At 42.2% G+C, this 22,628-nt stretch overlaps 1 protein-coding gene across 1 annotated transcript in view; it reads left to right on the top strand.

The window, feature by feature from the left end:
• tmem132e (transmembrane protein 132E) overlaps positions 1-7,820 on the top strand; it is a 186,004-nt gene extending 178,184 nt beyond the window's left edge. The window contains exons 8-9 of the mRNA XM_020924922.2: positions 292-486; positions 5,586-7,820. Of these exons, the coding sequence (XP_020780581.1) occupies positions 292-486; positions 5,586-6,653 (1,263 nt within the window). The 3' untranslated portion in view covers positions 6,654-7,820. The remainder of the gene's footprint in view (positions 1-291; positions 487-5,585) is intronic.
• Positions 7,821-22,628: the final 14,808 nt, after the last annotated feature.

Raw genomic sequence — 22,628 nt, 5'->3', positions numbered from 1 at the left:
GTTGTAAAGTGCTTTGAGTGCCTTGAAGGTGGAACAGCGATATATAAAATGTGTCCATTTACCATCGTGTTTGTCTTGTTTGTATTGACAAGGTGCTCATGAAAAAGAGAGTCTGGTTCTTTCATTGGGTCCACCCTGTATAAAGAAAGAGAAATGAAATGAAATAAAGACTACATACATGGTAACAAAGCCTGTCTGCACTATACAATATATGGACTAGACGCAGAAGGTTAAACTTTGGTTGTTGGGTGTTGATGTGATAGAGTGTGATCTTTGTTGCTTGTGTTACAGGTGGAGTCTCCTCTGGCTGTAGATGCAGTCCTGGGGGAGGCGGTCTTCTCCGTCACCGATGACAAAGTGTCCATCACAGATCTGCGTGTGCACGCTGTGTCCGGCCTCAGCATGTCCGTCCAGCCCAGCCCCGGGAACAGCCACACCATGGTGGCCAAAGCTGCGGGGGTGCAGACGCTCTCCGCTCCCAAACAGGTACAGCACCAACCAGGGGTATGGTTTAGGAATAAAATAGTGTCACTATACTAACATTTCGGGACTAAGGACTCACTCTTCATGCTATACCAATACTAGAGTTAAAATTAAACAAGCTCCTGTTATAGGATGTACTTTTTCACACTCAAAATAAAATGTTCTTTAACACAAGGTCGCATATTCATTCTGATAAAACTGAAAATCACACTTAAACTGTTCAGGAAAACTCAGATTTTGTCCCGTTAATGTGACTTTTTTTTTTAGTATTGATATTTGCTCAAATGAGTATCTAGTTTCAATACTTTTGACAACAGCTCAGAAAACATTTTGTCAGTACAAACAACTGAGGGACCAGGTACAAATACTCCTGCAGGGTTCACATATTCATTGTAGTTGAAATCCCCCAATAATATTCTGACCGAAGAAGTGAGTTGGTAAAGTACAAATCTGTAATCTGTGCACAATAATGCACAGCAGCCTCCAGCCCCTCACAGGACCCTGAAGGCCTGAGGCATGAACTTACACCATGAGGCCTGTACCGACCCCCACACACACAGAGCAGAGCAGAGCAGAGCAGGAGCAGAGCAGAGAGCAGAGCAGCAGAGCAGACAGGAGCAGACAGGAGCAGACAGGAGCAGAGCAGGAGCAGACAGGAGCAGACAGGAGCAGACAGGAGCAGACAGGAGCAGAGCAGGAGCAGAGCAGGAGTGGGGAAGAGTAGACAAAAATGGGCAGGGGCACGTGCCATTTCTCAAGCACCTGCCTGTGTGTGTGTTTGTGTGTGTCTGTGTGTGTCTGTGTGTGTGTGTGTGTGTGTGTGTGTGTGTGTGTGTGTGTGTGTGTCTGTGTGTGTGCGTGTGTGTGTGTGTGTGTGTGTGTGTGTGTGTGTGTGTGTGTGTTGTGTGTGTCTGTGTGTGTTTGTGTGTGTGTTTGTGTGTGTGTGTTGTGTGTGTCTGTGTGTGCGTGCCTGTTTGTGTATGTGTGGGTGTTTGTGTGTGTGTGTGTGTGTGTGTGTGTGTGTGTGTGTGTGTGTGTGTGTGTGTTTGTGTGTGTGTGTGTGTGTGTGTGTGTGTGTGTGTGTGTGTGTGTGTGTGTGTGTGTGTGTGTGTGTGTGTGTGTGTGTGTGTGGGTGTTTGTGTGTGTGTTGGTGTTGTGTTCAGGCTGCTGGAACAGACACAGTGAGTTGAGCTGTTAATAAGAGCTGAGTCCAGGGTCACACTCTTATTGTCTAAGTGCAGTGTTTTTAATTACAGTGTGTAGAGCCCCGGGGGACAGCAGGGGCTGAGTTTCATATAGAGCACACTCTAATGAACATGTAAACACACTAAACAGACTGTGGCTGTGTGCAGCAGGAGGCTGTGCACAGTGGGAGCCCGGGCCCTTGTACAGGAGGGAGCACAGACATGTGGCTACACAATCAACTTGTATAAAACAGGTCATTGTCATGGGGACATTTGTTTCACAACTGACTTGGACTTGAGTCTTGGAGAGAGGCAGGTTTATATCCTGCTGTTCTTTCAGACTGACAAGAATAGGATTTCCTCATATAAAACACCCAGATTACAGGAAATGACATTTATTTGATCAAAAATCTCTGGGGCATGTAGACCCCCAAGCCTCCCACCCCTGATGCTCCTTATTTGCTCTGCTCTCTCATTTTTCTTGTATTTTTATTGGTCCCTCAGCTCATATACACCTCTGCACAGAGCTTTGCTGCTAAAGCAGGTGCACACCTACAGTGTAAGTGATCTCTAAAGAAGTGAAATCATATTTGCTACTTTTAAAAAACTTCCATTTTAGCCGATGTGGAAAAGTGCCTTTTTTTCTTTTCTGGAGCCCTTCAAAATGTCTGTGCACGTCCCTGTACAGCAAAAATGTTCACAGCCCATTGAGCACCACATGACCCCTCCTCACCACAGAAACAGACCACTGTGAAAAACATGAAAAACACAACTACAACAAAACAACTACAACACTTTGCAGTGGTCCAAAGTTTTTCCTCACTTATCTTATGCGTTCTGAGCATCCTAATTATTCACTAAGATGACTTTAGAAGCACTTTTTACAACTCTCAGAGACTAAAGACAGAGTTCAAAGTCTTGATACAGCTAACGATAACTAGACTAGATGTATGATAAAACTCTTTATAATTAGATGCAGGCTGCACAGAGTGGACATATTTTGACTTCAAGAGCAGCTTGTACAATATATACAGTATGTACTGGGACAGGAGCATTTTGCCCAAACACATGGAAAGAACAGAAAAGAGAGAAGTGCCTCTGTGCCCACACACTTAAACACTCACTGCGTTTACATGCACAGAGAACTCCGAGAGTGCTACACAACCAAAGTCTAATAGTCTTTGCCTCAAAACCTGTTAGACATCTGTTCCAGTCCACAGCAGGTCAGAAAACCCAATAGGTGCGAACAGAGGCATTTAGTAATTTAGCAATAGCACTCAAAGTTTGCAGCTATAATTACTAATAAAAACAACAGCAAAGATATAAACACACTTTTAGCAGATTAGAAAAGTGACATCTCATTTACTTTTTCTTCCCTAGTGCACTTGAACGCCTCCTAATCTGTGCCTAATGTAAATGGGACTGTGCTGTCGCATGCTGCGGGTATCTGAGGACATATCTGCGTCTCCGGATGTGTTATTGGGATCTTAGAGATTTGATTCACGTCCCCTCAATCACAGTTCCCACGTTCACTGCATTTTGATAAATCGGTTTAAATTGGACGAGGCCAGTGATCCGTTCTTCCTGACGTGCATCTAAACGCAGTGATTGAGGGGAAAACAAACTCCAGTGCCCTGCTTTGTTCAGAGGAGATGGTTGTAATGTAGTGCTGTAAGTGCCCTCTGAGGCGGGCTCCGTGACTGTTCTAGTGTGGGGCTGAAGCATGGAGGCTGTTCTAATGGTCCCTCTGTGGTCTTTGAGAGTGACTGATTCTTAAAGTTATATCCTAAGACACAATCAAACTCGAGTAAAACAGTGAGTGGCGCACAGGGCTGGGCCATACCACAAAAAAGTAACACTTTTTACTGTGTTTATTGATTTACCATGATTTTCAATACATTTTGTTTTTGCTAATTAAAGGCCCTGTACCTGATTTCTCCCATATATTTTGAGCAAAATGTGTCAGATATATTATATAATCTGCTCCTGAGGTCAAAATAAGTCTGCTGTGTACTGTCTGCATCTGATTATAAATTGGCTGATAATCACAAAGAATGTATAACTTAAGTGAGGAAAAACTGCTAAACTCTCCAAAATAAACTAATTCTGATTTTCATGTTTTTAAGAAGCATTTCTATAATAAACATCACAGACATTTAGTTACTGCCATTTAACACAAAAACATGTAAACTCAGCTCCAAACCACATACTTTTACTGAGCATTTTTACTAAGATTGGCTGTAGACTCAGCCATATCCTGTCTTATAAAAAAGATACATCATTTCTGGTTAATGCAGTAGTTATACAAAAATACTGATTATAAAACAGTTCATAGAAGCAAGTGAGTTTCTTTAAAATTCACACAATCTAGTTTGACCCCCTTATCGAAGAACACCTGGGGACCTTTGGGAGTCTTTGGAGACCTAAATTTGGGGTCTCTACCCCCAGGTTGAAAAACTCTGCTGTACACTGTGTGCACAACAGGCTGCAAATTGTGTCTTACAGTTATTATAGTCATTTCCTGGTCATTATGTTTTTAGACCAATTAAAATGTGCTCTAAAACTCTACAAGACTATGCCAAAAGAAAGCTTTGAATATGTTAAATATGTGATCCACTTTAATGGATGCTACAGTCTGTTTTTCACATTCAGTCCCAGTGAAGTCTTGTCTCAGTCTCATTTGAAATAACACATTTGAAGTGTCCTTCTCTTCGCTGAGCATGTTCTGGTTTATTCAGAACAACATAATGTTTCATGTCCCACACACAGGCACTGCTCTTGTTTAGACCCCTGGTGCTGTCAGCGTTATGCCCAGCTCCATGTTTTATTAAGCTCATCCATATCAAACGTTTATGTGCCTGAGAGTGCCGACCATAGTGAGGGAGTGTGGCGCTCACACAGACGGGTGCAGGCTGTTTTTGGGCTGTTGTGGTCATTACACATGAGTCAGTGTTGATGTGCTTTAGTGGGGAGGGTTACGGGTGGGTGGCTCCTGGAGTTAACAGAGCCACAACTCTCCAGGTTCAATCAAATGCCAGTGCAGGAGAAATGATCACCTCTCACACACTGTCATGGCTCAGTCCCATGGACTTAGACTATGCAGACACAGGTCTGTCATCACAGACTGTGCTTAGGAACTTAAGAGGAGACACTCAGCCCAGTCCACCTGTGCAGAAGCACAAAACAATCAGAGACTTCAGCTACTACATTCTGTGCTTTCTGACACGTCCTTCCTGTCTGCAGATCTAAGTTCTGACCAGATGGTTATCATGTGATCGCTCCTCTGTTCCCAAAACAGTCAATTAGTGAGCTACGGCCTATGCCACCCACCATGTTTGTTTTGACCAAACAAACAAAGATAGTGTGTTCAGTCTTCCATGTTCAAAGTGAACTACAGAACCATGTGACTCCTCTGACCACAGTTCTGACATCACACACAGGCTCTGGCACATTATTACACAGTACATGCTCCAGAAAGAGCCCCAGATCAGTACAGTAACACACATGCATGCGCACACTCACACATGCACACACACATGCGCTGGTGTCTGTGTGAGCGCAGCTCTGCTGCAGTATTCTCTGCTATCTACAGATTTATGTTCTGGGCCAGGGCCAGTACATCAGAGCTCCACTGTGAGCATTCAAATCACAGTCAGTGCAGGGACATTTGAGAGTTTATGATGGGGCCATTTGCACCATGACCAAAATGAAACACCACACTCATTTTCTCTGTCCTGCTCTTTTACCTCCCACCATCAGCCTCCTCAGCCTCTCCATCTCTGTCACTTCACAGTGTCGAGGTCAGGGGAAATATTTTCTATAAAAATCCCTTATTCTGCCCTGTGTGTGTGTGACTCTGTTATCACATTGCTCCAAATGTCTCAGTTTGACCTTTTGTGTTGTGTTTGTGTGCTGCAGGAGGCCTCTCTGTCCATCTGGATGCTCTTCAGTGACCACACAGCTGCCACGCTCACATACTTTGACCCTAAAGACTACACCCTGAACGGCTCATCTCTGGATGAGAAGGTGGTGTCGGTGGTGCAGGAGCCAGGGCAGCGCTGGCCCGTAGTGGCTGCGGAGGGGGAGGGGTCGGGTGAGCTGGTCCGAGTGGAAATGACTATCTGTGAGGCATGCCAGAAGACCAAACGCAAGAGTGTCATCGCGTCTGCCAGTGTCTACGTCAAGGTGCGCTTTGGTCCTGAGGAGGACTCTGAGGAGGAGACCACCACAGAGGGAGAGATGGAGATGGTTCCTTTCACTCGCAGACCAGCTCTGGACCCCAGTATCAGCGGCAGGGTTTACGAGACGTCCAATGAGCAGCCAGCGAGTGTCCCCATTGATTACACCAACTTCCCAACGATCAGCAACCAGGAGCGGCCCACAGACAGCGACTTAGAAGAGGATGAGTTCATCCACTCGCCTCGCAACATGACTGATCTGGAGATCGGCATGTACGCTCTGCTGGGGGTCTTCTGTCTGGCCATCCTGGTCTTTCTCATCAACTGCATTGTGTTTGTGCTCAAATACCGCCACAAGAGAATACCCCCTGAAGGGCAGGCCAACATGGACCACTCTCACCACTGGGTGTTTCTGGGGAATGGACAGCCCCTCCGAGCCCAGTGCCAGATGTCTCCACAGCAGGCCGACAGCCCCGGGAACCCACTGGAGAGCGTCCAAACATGCTGTCACAGCGACCACCACAGCAGCGGAAGCTCTCAGACCAGCGTGCAGAGCCAGGCCCACGGGCGGGGAGACGGCAGCTCCGGCGGCTCCACCAAAGACGCCGGGGAAGATGCCAGTTCTCCCACCTCCAAACGCAAGAGGGTCAAGTTCACCACTTTCACTACGCTGCCCACAGAGGAGCTGCCCTACAACGCTATCCCCATGGCTGATGAGCAGGACATCCAGTGGGTTTGCCAGGACATGGGCTTCCAGGACCCAGAGGAACTGCATGACTACATGCGCAGAATAAAGGAGATCGCCTGAGAGGGACACCTTTTATTCTCTTTTACACCTCAGTGAAAGACTGTTGTACACAGACTCGACCTTGGACTGGGTCATACACTACTGTGCTCAAGTATAGGCAGGTGTGAAGGATGTCTGTAAAGCAAGAGCGTTTCCAAATCTTAACATATAATGTGCTCCAAATATCATGAAATATCCCAAGTGAAGGCGTTCCACTGCTTTCCTCAGTCATTTAGCTGCTGACGCTCAGCAGTGGAGGCTGCCAAGAACGCTCCCACTAAGGAATTTGATCATATGTTTTATTTTGTGATTTGATCAATATAATGAGAAAACATTCCATTCTTAAGACTCTTGCTTATAGCGTTACATTAAACCTGCCTAACTTGTTTGCAGCGTGCCGTGGCTTGCACAGTGCTGTCACCTCCACTTTCACTCTTCTCCAGACTGTGGACATTTGGCCAAAGAGCAGAGGAGAGCACCGTGAGACAAGGACTGAGCCAGAACTGAACCAGGCCTGAACCAGGACTGACCCAGAACTGAGTCAGGACTGAGCCAGCCCTGAACCAGGCCTGAGGCTGAAGCCTTCTGGATCGCCCTCCAGCAGACACAAGAGAGAGACATGCTTCAGAGTCTTTAGTTTGGGCCAAAATAGGACACACTTCTCAGAGCAGCACAGTATCATGTCTACTCTGTCCATTTTCTACTGCTAGTCTCACAGCACCTGCCCCACTGCTCCTCTACTACTGTAATGCCTTATAAGGGTCCACACTGACTGTACATGAAGCTACTGTTTTCACTGTGGCATATTGTGTGAGGGAGACAGTGTCCTACAGAGATACTGAGGTGACACTGCCCTCTAACATTTGTGTGTTGGCTACACTGGAAATGTTGCCAGTTCTTATATTTTTTATTTTATTTTTTTCTCCTAGTAGACTGACAGATAATCCCAACACAACTGGTTTTATGTTTCAATTGTTTGGGCACCACATGTAGCAAACTTTGATGAAGATAAAGGGATGACACAATCACCAGGGTAATAAGGCAGTTATTTATTTTATTTAATTATGCTAGTTTTTAATTTCTATGTACCACAGAATCATTTGTCAACACATAATACAACTATCACAACGAAGCAGGCCTGCTGTCCACACCGCAGGATACTTGAGTTACTGTAGAGGTTGTTTTAAATATCACCTGAGTATGTTATACATCTGAATAAAGACAATTATTTAACAACACTTATCTTTCAATGGTTTCTGTTTTGTCCTTCCAAAATACTCCATATGGTCCTGGGGTCGCATGTTAAAAGTCCTTGTAGGGTTGTCAGAATGAAATACTAATCAATACTAAAACTAGTATCGAAACAAGGTACTCATTTGAGCAGGTATTGATACAGAAATGAACCTTTCCTGAATGTGTTTAGAATGATGTTGAGCTGTATCAGAACAAGTAGAAGAGCACATAGACTCGTATAGAGGCTTTGCAGCGTCACGTGACCCCTACAGCAACGGTACCTACGCCGCCATGACACCGGGCAACAATATGCCATTGACTTCAGCAGCATCAGAGAAACATGAGCAGGTTTTGTTGTGTATTTGGTTGTTCTAGACCAGTGGTCACCAACCTTTTTCAGAGAAAGATCTACATGTTTGGTCTGAGGAAAAGCGCAAGATCTACCAACATGAACGTAAATAACAACAAACGTTATCATGTTTATAGTTCCAGACAGCTTTATTTTTGCATTCTAACTAAAGGAACACTCATTACAGAATGGGGACTAAAACACTCTCTGCAAGAAAAGAAATGTGCAACTGCAATACAAACAAAATGCAAACCAAATGCAGTGAAACAACCAAAATAGTGCAAATTTGATCACTAAACAGCATTAACAGTATATCGAAGGGTTAATGAGAGAAGTTCTATTACATTATCTATCACAAATTGTTGAATTAAGATGGAGATCTACCGGGGACACGGCAAAGATCCAGCTGTTGATCGCGATCTACAGGTTGGTGACCACTGTTCTAGACGCTCTGAAAGGGATAAAACAAATTGTTTCTTCACTATTCCTCTGGAAATGACTCATCAGGAGCTCAAACAAGGGAATTATCAGAAAAAAGATGCGGATTATAACTAGCAAAATTAAACCGCAAAGAGATTTCCAATAGTACCATCAAGACACCCAAAGTTTCATCAAGGTATTTGCTATTTAAATTATTTCATAGTTTATTTAATGAAAGAAGCACATTTACTGAGCTAAAATGTCTTTAATTTATCCAGGAAAACCTGCACTAGTTTAATATTCAACGAACCCACACTGGGCTCCTGTGATCAACACGACGCACGAGTCGAAGAGTCTGTGAGCCGAACCTCGAAAGAATCGCCCATGAAAAGATCCTCACGAACGTTAGAAAGATCTGCTCCAAAAAGTGATTAATTCTAGAAGACAAAGTTGTGGTTAAGCAAGACAATGAAGAAAACATGGTCCTACGACGAGTGACATGTTTATATGTGCTGGAAGATCCAGTTTCTACTGCCACTCACACTGCAAATGTTTTCTTTTTACATTTTAGTTCAGTAAATGTGCTTCTCTCATTAAATAAGCTATGATCAATTCAAATAACAAATACCTTGATGAAAGTGACGTGAGTGTGTCTTGATGGTACCATAAGAAATCTCTTCATGGTTTATGTTCTCTAGCCATAATTCCCATCTTTTTTCGATAATTCCCTTGTTTGATCCTGATGAGTCATTTCCAGAGGAACAGTGAAGAAACAAATCATTTTATCCTGTTCAGAGCGTCTAGAACAACCAAATACACAACAATGCTGCTGAAGTCAATGACATAGTGTTGCCCGGTGTCATAGCGGCGTAGGTACCGTCGCTATATGGGTCACGTGATGGTGCAAAGCCTCCATACACATGGACACTATGAACCTACTGGACCACTGAGAGACTGCACACATTTAAGACACATGGGAATAGAAAGGAAAATCTTAGCATTTAATGTTGAAAATCACATTCCATTGTGTTTTCATGGAATCAGTATTAGGCATCACATATATTCCTTAGTATTGAAATAAAGCTTTAAACTAGCGTGTGACAGTCTAGTTTAAAGCACAGTGTTTCAGTCCGGTGTGGGGTCCATGTGTTTCTGTCGAGACCTGCGTCCCTGCACTTCTGCGCAGGCGCAAAGCACAAGAGCAATTTTCCTTTTGTACGCATCAGTGCAAGATCCACTTCTGTGAAAACTCCCAGTAAAGGCTGTTTTTGGAAGAACACACACATTGCACATTGTAATTTAACCATATTTTAATCAGATTTCTATGTACCGTATTTTCGGCACGATAGGGCTCTCTGGATTAGAAGGCGCACTGTCATTAAATGGTCTATTTTCTAACTTTTTTCACATATAAACCCCACCAGACTATAAAGCGCATTAAAGGAAACACAACAGTGTGATGGGTGAGTGGTTTTGTTTGTTTGTTCGTTCACGGTGACTCTGGGCTTTGTTCAGTTGTGGCGTGTAGGGAGGGTGCTGTCTGGGACCAACGGATTGTCGGCGTGTTCGCAGTGACTCAGTTGTTCAGTCGTGTCTAGAAGTGGCACATTGCGCTCGCTTTTTCGGTTCGTTCCTCCGTTCCGTTCCTCGTCGGCGTGGAGTGATGAGTGTGTCTGTGGGTGTTTGTCGCTGTGCGTAGTGCGGCTTTGTAGTTTACTGAAGTCGTGCTGGGACACCCGAGTGAATTCGTCTACAGTGCGCTCTGGATTATGGGGCACACAGTCGTTTTTTGATGGGGTTGGAGGTTTATGAGTGCGCCTTATAGTGCAGAAAATACGGTACATTGTCCTGCAGAATACTGGGGTAGACAACAACCTGCATGTTGGTCCAATGAGCTTTCTACCATGTTACAGCATAATTCCCTCATCAAAAGCATGCATGAAGAGATTTTATATGTCATCCATTAATGTTTGAGTGATCTAGTGATCTCTCCCATGCCCTATTCAAACACTTCTTATAGTTAGCTGTAAGATTGTGTGCAATGCTCCACCCATAGGCCTACGTCACCCATGCTCCCACACGACTTGCAGGAGTAACACGGGATTCGTGAAAGCGCTCTGAAGGGGGAGTAAGTTAGCATTTTAATATGATGTTTTCGGCAAATATAGCATTTTCAAAACGATAAAAGGCAACATTGCTCAAAAAATTATAATATAATTAAAGGAACCCGCTTTCAAACCTCATCAACTATCAATGTGAAAAAAATATGTTGGATATTTATACAAATACAGGCAGGGCAATATCGAAGTGACAAAAGGATGCCACGTGTTTTAATGGAAATGAATAACAGGTGACAGTAGAGTGACAACAATGTGACAACTAGGGCTGGGTATCATTAAGAAGTTGTCGATACGATACATACCTCGATACACAGGCCACGATATGATACATACCTCGATACAGTGCACTTTCGATTCGATATGATATTTCAAATCGATTCGATACAGTTCAATAAAAAATAAAGGCTAAATCATGGCTGTGATACTAAAAGTGTTTGTTAAACTACTTCTTGTGCAAAATTCATATGAAACTCAAAATTTAATCCACAAAACAGTGTCAAAATGTCAAATGTGTTCGCATAAATGAGTTTCCTTTCACTCCACAAGCAACAAAACTGTAGCACTGTAACAAAATAATTGAGTAAAACACACGTAAAAATACTCTTGGTGATATATCGATACGGTAGCCCACGATATCGATACTGTATCATCACATTAAACAATATGATATATCGATATTCCGATATTTTTGCACACCCCTAGTGACAACCCCTAAAACAGAACTGGTATTACACGAGGAGGTCATTTCAAGTTCCTCCTTCTTGGTCTGTTAAACCTGATAAAACATCTCTTGGACATTATGTTTGGGTCCATCAGACAAGCCAAGTTGCTCCTCAGACTCTACAGGAGCTCAGCGCTGCCCTTACACAGACTCTCCCACAAGACACCATCCATTGTCTCAGTAGGGGCCATGACGCACACAAGATAAAGAGAAACATTTTGAGTAGCAAAAATAAAATTTTGGCGCAACGGACAAGTCTGCCACATCATTATTTCAGTTGGATTTGCAGGGTGTCTATAAAATGAAGCCGTCTGTAGGCTGAAAATATTATTTCCATTAAAAGAAATCACATCCTTTTGTTTCTCCACACTGAAATCTGATGTGTTTTCAAAGTGTTCCTTTAATTTTTTTTGAGCAGTGATGTTATGTGTTAGCAGTAGAAGTAAAATATCCCCTCTTTAAATAAATAGCCTAGACACATTGATTTTCACTGCACCAGACTGAGCGCTTATCTTATCATGGGTGTGTGCAGATAAATGAATTGGAAAGTGATAATATATGAGGATTTTGACAACTTCTGAAGTGAAAACATGGCCTGAATCAGCAGTCCTTTGAGACACAAAACTGCAGATCTACTTTTAGGACAAACAAACAAACAAATAAATAAATAAATAAATAAATGAACCAAATCTATCCATAATTTAACAGTACTGTTCATTCTTGTCAGTGTGATTTTCAGTCGTGTAATGCAGACGACTATGGGCACATAAAGCTTTCAGATGTGAGGCTCACAGTGTTTGTACAGTTCCCACGTCTGTGTGAGTGAGGCTGTAGTTTATGTTCGTGTTTTCCTCTCACATCTTTTGGGTGAGACTGAATTGACTCTACCCAACACTGAACACAGCCTAATCACACACTTTACTATTTCTGTTAACTTGCATTATGTAACGTGTTTGGTGAAGTGTTAGCCACAGACATTTATTCACAGTAAATTCTACGTCTCTGCCCATTACAACAACTCGATCAGTTGGTGAACCAGAGTTATGTCACATTCAATGACATAAAAATGAAAGGTGAAGCCATTAAAGTATAGAACCTGTTTATTTCATTACATGTGCTCTCCTCATGGACAAGATAAACAGTGATCAATAATAATAATAATAGTAATAATAATGCCTTACACTTGTAATGTGCTTTACAGGTTGTCGAGGCCCTCAAGGCCCAACACTGTGTCATGATTCATTCTCTCCACACTTGGTGGTGGTCAGACACTATTGTAGCCACAGCCATTCACTCGCCTCACATTCACACTGGACAATGTGGGTGACGTGTCTAGACACAGTGAGTTGGTCTAAGTGTTGTGTGGATCCTCTGGCCTTCGGGTTCGGAGACCACTGCCCTGACCACTGAGTCACTGTGACCCCACTGTGTCTAGATGCTTCCAGAAGCACAAGAGGTTAAAGCTGGTTAGCCTTTAGCTCACATTCCACTTCATACTAATTTATTTATTTATTTAGCTTTTTTTTTTTTTATTGAAACGGTGCACATGAATGTGTCAGCCAGCAGCGTCAACATAAATATGCCAGAGTTAGTGGAACAGCTCTGGAGTTCATCTTGTCCTCATAAGGCAGGTAATGCATGAATGAATGAATCAGACACAACACACACACCACCGACATTACATTAAACATATTAAACATCAGACCAAACAGGAGGAGAGGAGTGACAGCTGCACCGGCCGGGATGGACACCACCATGCAGAAAACAGTCTGCTGTACGCCGCAGTACATTCAGTACACTTGTAGTGCTGCTCTTACACTTAGGAGCCTGTAGCTGCAGGGTCAGGGCTCGTCTGTGTGCCGTGGTTCATGATGGTGCTGTGGAGCAGTTTGTAGCTGTGAGGAGGAGGAGGTGCCCCCAGAGAAGGACAGAGTCACATTCTGCCTGTGCTGCACACCCACTCGCCCCAGACAGGACCAGACAGGACCAAGACAAGGTACATCTTTTAGCCTTGAAACTGGCAACTCAAATGAGAGGCTCAGTCTGCTTTTTGAAACATGGACCATCATTTTCAATGTTTTTTGTAATTAAGACCAAAAATCTAAAATCTGAATTTGATGTGAACAGGTTAACCTTTTATCTGTGGACACCGATAGTTTAAGTTTAATGAATTAAAATCGTACATAATTAAACTGTAGAAAAAATTACAGTTGGAACAGTAAATCTGCATCTAATTAGAAAGCATTTCACTGTCCAATAATCAGGAAGTGTGCATCAGCATGGTAGTTGTTGTTACCTTTACCGTAACAGCAAAACTGCGCCCTGGTCTCTGAGAGTTGTGAAAAGTGCTTACAAATTCATCATGGTGAATAATTAGGATGCTCAGAATGCATAAGGTAAGTGAGGAAGAACTTTATACCACTGCAAACTTCCAAAATCCATCCAAAATTCCATCACATCCTCCTTGTGCTCTTCTAAAGTGGGGATGGGACTTGTTTGGTGTCTGTGTCTTCAACAGACACTGGATTTCCTATTTCTTCCCTCACACTGCCTTTTGGTATAAGCCAGTCTAACTATATCTCGAACGTTGACAGTTTGATGTGTCCTCTGATATACTCTTGTACAAAATGGATCCACTCTAAAGCTCCCGGTGTCAGATAGACATGACTGTGGTCCGGGCTTGAAAAGCGCTGTTTGTGCTCACAGGATTACAGTATGTGATTTGGATTTGATTTGGGGGATAAGAGTCGTGTCATCACCGACTCCAGTGACACATGGAGATACGCGCTCGGCAGCCCGCAGACACGTGACAGCACAGATATGAGACAGCACAGAGAATAGAGGCTGTGTGTGTCAGGGAGGTGTCAGCTCGCAAATCAAACGCACCCTTCACGCAGCACCACTCGCACACGGACAGCTGCCTCCGCGGGACCAGGCCTGCCTACATCCTGAACACAGACAAAACTGCAGGAGAAGAACACGTGTGCGAGCGTCTGTGAGAAGCATTCACACAAAAATGCTTTAAAGGGCCCATATTACACTATTTTCTGATGTGCATGTGTTATAATGGCGTTTCTTCGTCAAAAACATACCCAAAGTTGAGTTTTGTTTCATTCCCACATGTTTAACTCCATACACTTTCTCTAGAATCATTCAGATGTTTTCAGGTCAGGATTTGCCTTTGTCTACTGAACTAAAGATAAAAAGAGATGTTAACTTGAAAACTACCGCTTCCTGACATCTCAAGGACTTATAGAGGCGGAATATAGGAGAGGAACAAAGGCAAGTGGAGATGTCATGTGATGTGATGGGCTGAATGATTTTGGCAAATACTGAATTGCAATTTTTTTTGATAAACTTTGAGTTTATGATTACATATGTTGTTTCTGTTTCAGTACTTGTATTCTGTTCAAAGTGTACATTTTAAACATGTCCTGAAGCACTAACATGGAAAGAAAACTAAAAAAAACGAACTGTTAAACCAATACAAGAATCACGTGTGTTTAAGAACATGTCTGTGCAGATCGAAACCACAGTTCAGTTATCTATCTGTGTAATAATGATGAAGTTGTTTGCAAAGGCTTTAAATAATTGCAGTGTTTGAGATTTGCTAAATGTGTCGATTCAAATTGCCATTTTATTTTGATTGCAATCAATCTTGCAGCTCTAATGCGATGAAGCAAAGACTAATGGATTGATTAGGAAAACATGCAACAGAAGCACAGAGTGTGGTGAAGGACAGCTGCTGGAACTGTCCCTGTGCCAGCCTCTGCACCACAAACTACACTTACACAAACATGTTTAGTCCAAAGATGTGTGTACATTAAACATTAAAATAACCCACGTTCACCACACAGTGCACTCTCTATTTGTGTGAATGGGAAGAAGAGCTGACCTTCTGCAACCTCCATCTCACAAGACACGTCCTTGTCAAAGCCTGATGTTATGAGGTTTTAGAAGCTCAGCAGGGCTGGGCCTGGTCAGGTATGCACAGCTTTTGTTCTTAGGCAAGACACTTCACCCGCATTGCCTTGTATAAATATGATACGTGAGCGTTGGTGGTGGTGAGAGGGGCCCCAGGGCAGCTGTGGCTACAGTGGGATCTTACCACCACTGAATGTGGAGTGAGTGAGTGATGATGTGTTAAGCTCTTTGGATATCATGAAAGGGGTTTTATAAATTATTCAGAAAAAAACTGAGAAGTTCTTTTTTTGTTTTGATGCTTTGATGATGATTCTGCAGAAATCTTCAGTGCTGTTTCTTAGTCCTCTGTGGTAGTAAATTTTTATTTATATATTTAGTTATAGTTTCTGATGAGAAACAATAACAAAAGCACAAAAGGTTATGAAGTCATCCATCTTTTATGAGAAGTGCTCAATGAAATATTCAATCTTCCGTTTCCAAACACTGCTCTGTCCAGTCTTCTTTCTAAAGATGTGTCCTGTGAAGGAGAGTCATGTGAGGTGTCACAGTACTGCAGTCCCATTGCAGTACTGTGCTCCTTTTCCTCTGCCTCTGCTCTTTGATGACTTTGTGTCACTGTCTGATTTGGGATTTGTATTTGTTAAAGTGGACTATGAACATTTTAATGCAAACAAGGTCAATTTTCAGATTTCTGGTCAAACACGCCTAAATTTAAGTTTGGGCTGCCTCTAGGGGCCACTGTAATTTCAAGTAGTTGACCCCACCCCTCCTCCTCCTCATTCTCCCCTTACTCTATTTGAAATGTGGTTGGGGCAGAGTTTAGGTGTTTAGTTCCACTTTAAACTATACTACAGTTCTGTGTATCTTTGTGAATCGCTGTTGGACCATATTCTGTTGTGCTGTTTCACTGTTCCACGTGTGCCACACCCTCCCCCTGCTCTTCAACTGGGATCAGTGTAGAACACAGAGACATGGACACTGCAGCTCCACTGCTGATCACCTCTGCTGTTTTGTCCTGTGCATGTGTTTTTACACTGTTGGCTCAGACCACTTAACTCAGTGAGACTGCTATTCCACTGTGGCACTTACAGGGGTATTACAGCTGTCCTGGGGCAGACTGACTCTAGTGATGCTGCCAATCTGTGCCATAGCCTCTTCCACCACCAAGTGTCTTGTGTTATGACCAGGTGGACATGGACATATCAGAAGGGTTAGGGTTTTTCTGTTACTTTTTAATTTACAAAAAAACTGCTTAAACAGAACAAAAGGATGTACAAGGCCGTAGGGGCCAGTGCCGACATCACTAACCTGAAAACAAAAATGTCCCCAAACTAACCTGATCAAAAGAAAATACCAGTGCCACCAGGTCAAACGCAAAGAATAACAGCAGCTAACATGAGCGTGGAGCAGACTGCACCGAGCAGCAGCCAGAGTCAAGGGCCGCACTAGGCCACAGGAAGGTGCCCCAGGCACACAGGGTGAAGCTGGGGCCCCAGCAAATAACATCTTGCCTCAGGACAAAACAGCTTTGCTACTGGCACTCCACTGTGGCGCCTGGTGTTCCCAGAGCTCCCCCATCCAAGTACTGACCAGGTCAGGCCCTACAGAACCTCTGAGGTCTGATGAGATCAGGCTTCAACAAAAATTATTATTCTAAATCATTCTAATTCAAATGGCTGGGTAAATATGCACAATAGTTCTGTCTCACATCTCATATGAATGGACATAAAAGTTGGCGGAGTTTTGCAAAGAAACTTAACACATGTTTGCCAGCATGAGCCCAGTTGTATCAGTTTGGTTCTATAAAAAAATAAGTGAAAAGTAAAGTAAATTCCCTTTGTAAATCAAATCAGACTTTATTTCTAAGAGCCTGAAAGTGCACACAGTGCTTCACCGAATACAAATGAAAACAAATACGCAGGAAGAGCAGTAATACAAATACCAAGAGTGATACAGACACAATAAAAGTACATTAGAGTCAAAAGGTGGCCTGAGGAAGTGTTTTAAGTTAAGCTTTGAACAGTGTTAGCTCAGTAGTTACAGATGGTGGATGGGATGGACTTCCAGAGCTTGGGACTAGCAACAGTAAATGATCCATCACCAAAGTTACTGTATTTGGAGGTGGAGACGACTAGTGAAGTATATATGCTCAGAGGAGCGCAGGGTGGTGGACTGTCAGATAAACTGGGATCAGACCATATAAACAGAATGATTTTATACCCTGAAGAGCACAGGGGCCAGTGGAGGACGAAGGATAAGGTCCATATGTGAATGAGTGAAGGAGAGGAGAGGAGGTACTGCATTTTGCACCAGCTGGAGTCTGTGGAGGAGAGACTGAGTCCAGAGGGAATTACTCAGTCCTTGAGCTGATAAATTCATGGATGTGGATGGTCTGCCTGTGTGAGCGCCGGCTGATCTGTTCTCATATTTAAGATCAAAGCTCAAACAGAAAACATATTAATACACTGTTTTCACTGAATATAGCATTTTCAAAACAATAAAAAGAAAGAATGTGATTTAAAGTAAAACACTTCCTCTTTAAACATGCTTTTGATGCGACATCTTGGGATAAGTGACTCATATTTTCTAACTGAAGTGAAGTTAGGTGACGTTTATGAAAAATATACTTCATAAACTTCACCTTCATGTCCAAAGGGGCATTAGGCATTGGAGCTCCCTCTGCTGTCAGAAACTGAAATGAACAACGAGGAAATAAACAGCTGAAGTCCTTTTAATCTGCTATGCTGAAAGATTGTTTTTTGTTTTTTTGTTTTTTTTCTGAATACAGTTTGGCTGTAGAATAAGTCTGGTGATGGTTTATGGTCTTGGATTGTAGTAAATGGGCAAAATTAAAACACAAAAAGAGCAGTTTTGAGTGCCCAGAGAAAACAATCAGGTTAATGCAGTGGCTCTCAAACCTTTTACAAAAAGTACTACCAAAGAAAGAAGAAAGAAGAAGAAGAGCAGCATTGATGGCAGATGATATGGAAGCCCAAATTATCAGTGACTGTGGAAACTTCACACTGAACTTCACTCAGATGGACATGTTCATCTGAAAAGAGGCCTCTGGACCACTGAGCAACAGTCCAGTTGTTTTTCTCCACAGCCCAACATCTCATGTCCCATGGACTTTCATCTGTGCACAGTGGCTCTTGATGCTCTGACTCCAGCCTCAGTCTACTAATTATGAAATTCCCCCAAATTTGTGAATGGATTTTACTTGACAATCCTCTCACAGCTGCAGTCATCTTTGTTGCTGGTTTAGTCAGTTGTTTTGCTCTGTCCAGCCTTCCCCATGACTGTGTCGCCCACTGACCCAGACTGAGAGACCATTTAAAGGCTCAGGAAACTGGTGTTTTCAGTTCATTATCTGATTAAGGTGAAACACTGTGACTTTCTAGCATTTTCAGAATATTCTAATTTTCTGAGACACAGAATTTTGGGTTTTATTTTGGGTTTTCATTATCTGTAAGACATAATCATGCCAAGAAATAAAGGCTTCAAAGCTTCACTCTGTGTCATGAGTCTATATAATATACAGTATAATATATTATTCCAGGTCTAATCTAGGACTAAACCAGGTCTACAAGTGGACTGCATAATTTCCACTCCAGTTCTAAACAAGACATGATCTAAAGGAGGATAGAAAATGTATAATGGACTCTAAATTAGGCCAACCCATTACTGAAAGAGATGTCCGAGTACCACCTGAAACACTAGATTAATGGATTCAAATTACAGCCCCAGGTATGTTTTTGATGAGGGGACGACAGTGTAACATGATTAAAATCTTGAAAAAAAAATACTTATATAGTTATATTTTGCACAAACTCCTTTTCAGATGACAGTTCAGAATATTGTGAGCTGTATTGCTTTTGCAGATCGATCATTCACACTCCCCTTCTGGGCGACTCCGGTTGGACCCTGCCTCCTCGCTGTGAAGGGGCCGCTCGTGACGATGACTTTTGTAACTTTCCCAAAGTGACATTTTGTTATGATGCCCGGAGGACTCAGCAATAAGCCATCTCTCATCAGTGACAGTGTTTGCTACAATAGCCAATTTCATGCTCCACAGGCAGAGTCTAAGTGTGGGTATTTAGTGAGCACCAGCTGTATCGATCCCTGTGGGAACATAGGCCCCAGCATCACTCACACGCACTATACACACTTTTACTAACGTTCAAATATTAAGAGGTGAAAGTGAGTATGACAGGTTAGACTACACATTTCACTAAAAAAAACTACATTCAGTTTAAGTTTTACTAAAGATCCTGCCTAATATTTTCCCTTCCTGGTAAACGGTCACATTTATTCAGCGCTTTTCTATCTTCTAGGCACTCAAAGCACTTTACATCAAGGAGCTACTCACCCATTCACACCACAGACTGTATAACAGAAGTGGACTAAGGAAGTGTGCAATCAAATGAAGCTCATCGAGGCTAGTGGTTATAGCACTAATCTGCGACCAGGGACCGTATTTGGAAATCCCAGCGCAAGGCCAACAAGCCAATTTGGAGTGAAGCTGTTAAAGGTGCACGCCCCCTCCCGCCCACGCTGCTGTTTTGGCAGGGGGCGGGCGTTTAACCTGTCAATTAAACCGTTGCTAATGCCAGTGGAAGTGACCTTAAGGAAAACAGGCACCAGATTGGTCTGTTATTAATGTTAAGATCTTGACAATGCGAAATAAATACCCCAGGATCATGTAGAGTGGGTTAAAAATGAACAAAGACCAAAATGAGAAGCCTGACAGCAGCAGGTACAGAACTGATTATTTGTCATTAGAAGTAAATTGCAAACCGAGCTTGACACCTGCGCTCACTTCCTATTTGGAACACAGCCTATATATACTAAATATATATGTACTACTATAATCTGTGATCCACACTCAGACTGGACGTGAAGGGATTTAGAGTTTTGCCCAAGGACACAACATTCATTCGTGGGAGTTGGAATCGCACCAACAACCTGTGGGTCACCGGATCTGTCTGCTCCACCACTGATGTTTATGTCAAGAGTGGGATTTTAACCACCAACTTCAGATGAGTGGAGGAATGCTCATGTGATATGACGTGTGTACAGGTCATTTCATTACTCTTATCCAGCAACCTGACTGTGGGAAAGATGGACTGACGTGGGCAGAGTTGTGTTTTAGTTTTTTCCTTGAGTGATGCAGAAATTAGTGCTGTCATGCGATTAAAAAAATTGAGAGATTAATTAATTATGATCTGTAATTAATTAATCTAATTAATCTCATTTTAATCTCACCTAAAAATTGCTGAGAAAAGCTTCAATTTGAGGTATTTTCATTTAAATTCATTATTACATTATTGTGGCAGATCAAAAGACTGATATAGATTTAAAAAAGTGACTTTATAAAGTCATTTATTGTTCAACAAATCTCTTCAAATTGGCTGTTGAGCCCAAGTCTCCATGAATAAGAAACTGTTTGTTGTAAAGTAGCAAAGACGAGGAAATCTGAACATAATAACTTTTGTTTACTTAAAGACAATAAAAAGTCCAGTCTTTCCTTAACCATATTAAAAATATTATTGATAGAGAAATGTTTTATATATGAGATCACTGGTTTTAGTCCTGGTTTAGACCTACTTTAGTCCTAGTTTAGTCCTGGAATGGATTAATCCTGGTTTTAGTCCTGGTGTTAGTTCTGGTTTAGACCTGGTTTAGTCCTGGTTTAGTCCTGGTTTAGTCCTGGTTTAGTTCTGGTTTTAGTTCTGGTTTTAGTTCTGGTTTAGTTCTGGTTTTTAGTCCTGGTTTTAGTCCTGGTTTAGACCTGGTTTAGACCTGGTTTTAGTCCTGGTTTTAGTCCTGGTTTAGACCTGGTTTAGTCCTGGTTTTAGTCTTGGTGTTAGTTCTGGTTTAGAGGTTCACAGGAGGAAGCGTGGTTTACGCTGCTTACGCGAGAGAACACGATCCACACGCGGCTCACGGGAGCACGTCGGTGTCCGCGCAGTAACTACGGAAGGAAACGTGGTCCGCGTGTTCTCAGGTTAATGACGATGATGAAGGTGTGTTTGTTTGTGTGTGTGTTGTGTGTGTGTTGTGTGTGTTTGTGTTTGTGTGTGTGTGTTTGTGTTTTGTGTGTGTTTGTTGTGTTTGTGTGTGTTTGTGTGTGTGTTGTGTGTGTTTGTGTGTGTTTGTGTTTGTGTGTGTTGTGTTTGTGTGTGTTTGTGTGTGTGTGTTTGTGTGTGTTGTGTGTGTGTGTGTGTTTGTGTGTGTGTTTGTGTGTGTTTGTGTTTGTGTATAGGACAGTAGTGCAGAGATCATGAGTCTATGCAGGTTGTTTTCAGGCGATATTATATTTGTTATTTTCTTTTATATTTCACGTCGGGAGAATAATTTCCAAGACACAAATGTGTTTTTCCCTGTGCACTGCTGCTCTGTTCTACTGGCTCTTCCACCTCGTCCATTGTGCGACTGACGCTGCCAACGTTAATATGACGTTTACATCGCTGTTACTGCGCGCGTTTTGTGTGGGTTTCCGGCAATGAGTGGAATTTACCGAAATAAAAAAAATTATAAATGTGTTTTGTGTGTGTGTTGTTGTCCCAACAACACATAAAAACAGGTTTTATAATAAAGAAACTCACATACAGAAACAGTAAAGTTAGAGATTAAAAATGAGATTAACGCGATTAAAAAACATAACGCGCTAAATATGACTGTAATTAATTCATCGCAATTAACGCGATAATTTGACACCCCTAGCAGAAATGTCTGTATAAATGTTTATATGTTAGCTTATTAACTCTTGATTATTAATTTATCATTAATTTAATGCATAATTGTGTTAATTAAGGTTGTCTTCCTTGTGTGAACATTGTGTGTATTAGAATTTTCTGTGTTAATAACATAGGTAGAGGTTTTCTGTTTCACAGTGTTGCTTCCTGTATTTTTGTACTTTTACATTTTTACTTGTACATTTTTTCCACTATCAAATAACTGATATAATATATACTATCCAACCCAACCAAGTCAGAATTTGAAAAACATGAAAACCTGTCATGTACACATCAGACAGTAAAATGCTTCTTAAATGAAAGGTCAGGTTATATAATATATCTGTACTGGGATCAAGTCAAATCTTGCTCGAAGACGTGAAAAAACTCATGTAGAGGACATTTTAAGTTTTGAAAAAATAAAAATAAACAACAGGTCTACGCTACAAACATTTAACCTATATGTGTATTTATTGACAAATCTATAGCAAA

This window comes from Boleophthalmus pectinirostris, unplaced genomic scaffold (genome assembly GCF_026225935.1).
Source record: "Boleophthalmus pectinirostris isolate CB_2022bp ecotype Guang Dong unplaced genomic scaffold, ASM2622593v1 HiC_scaffold_12, whole genome shotgun sequence".
NCBI classification, from domain to species: domain Eukaryota; kingdom Metazoa; phylum Chordata; class Actinopteri; order Gobiiformes; family Gobiidae; genus Boleophthalmus; species Boleophthalmus pectinirostris.
This window is presented reverse-complemented; position numbering and strand designations above follow the sequence as displayed.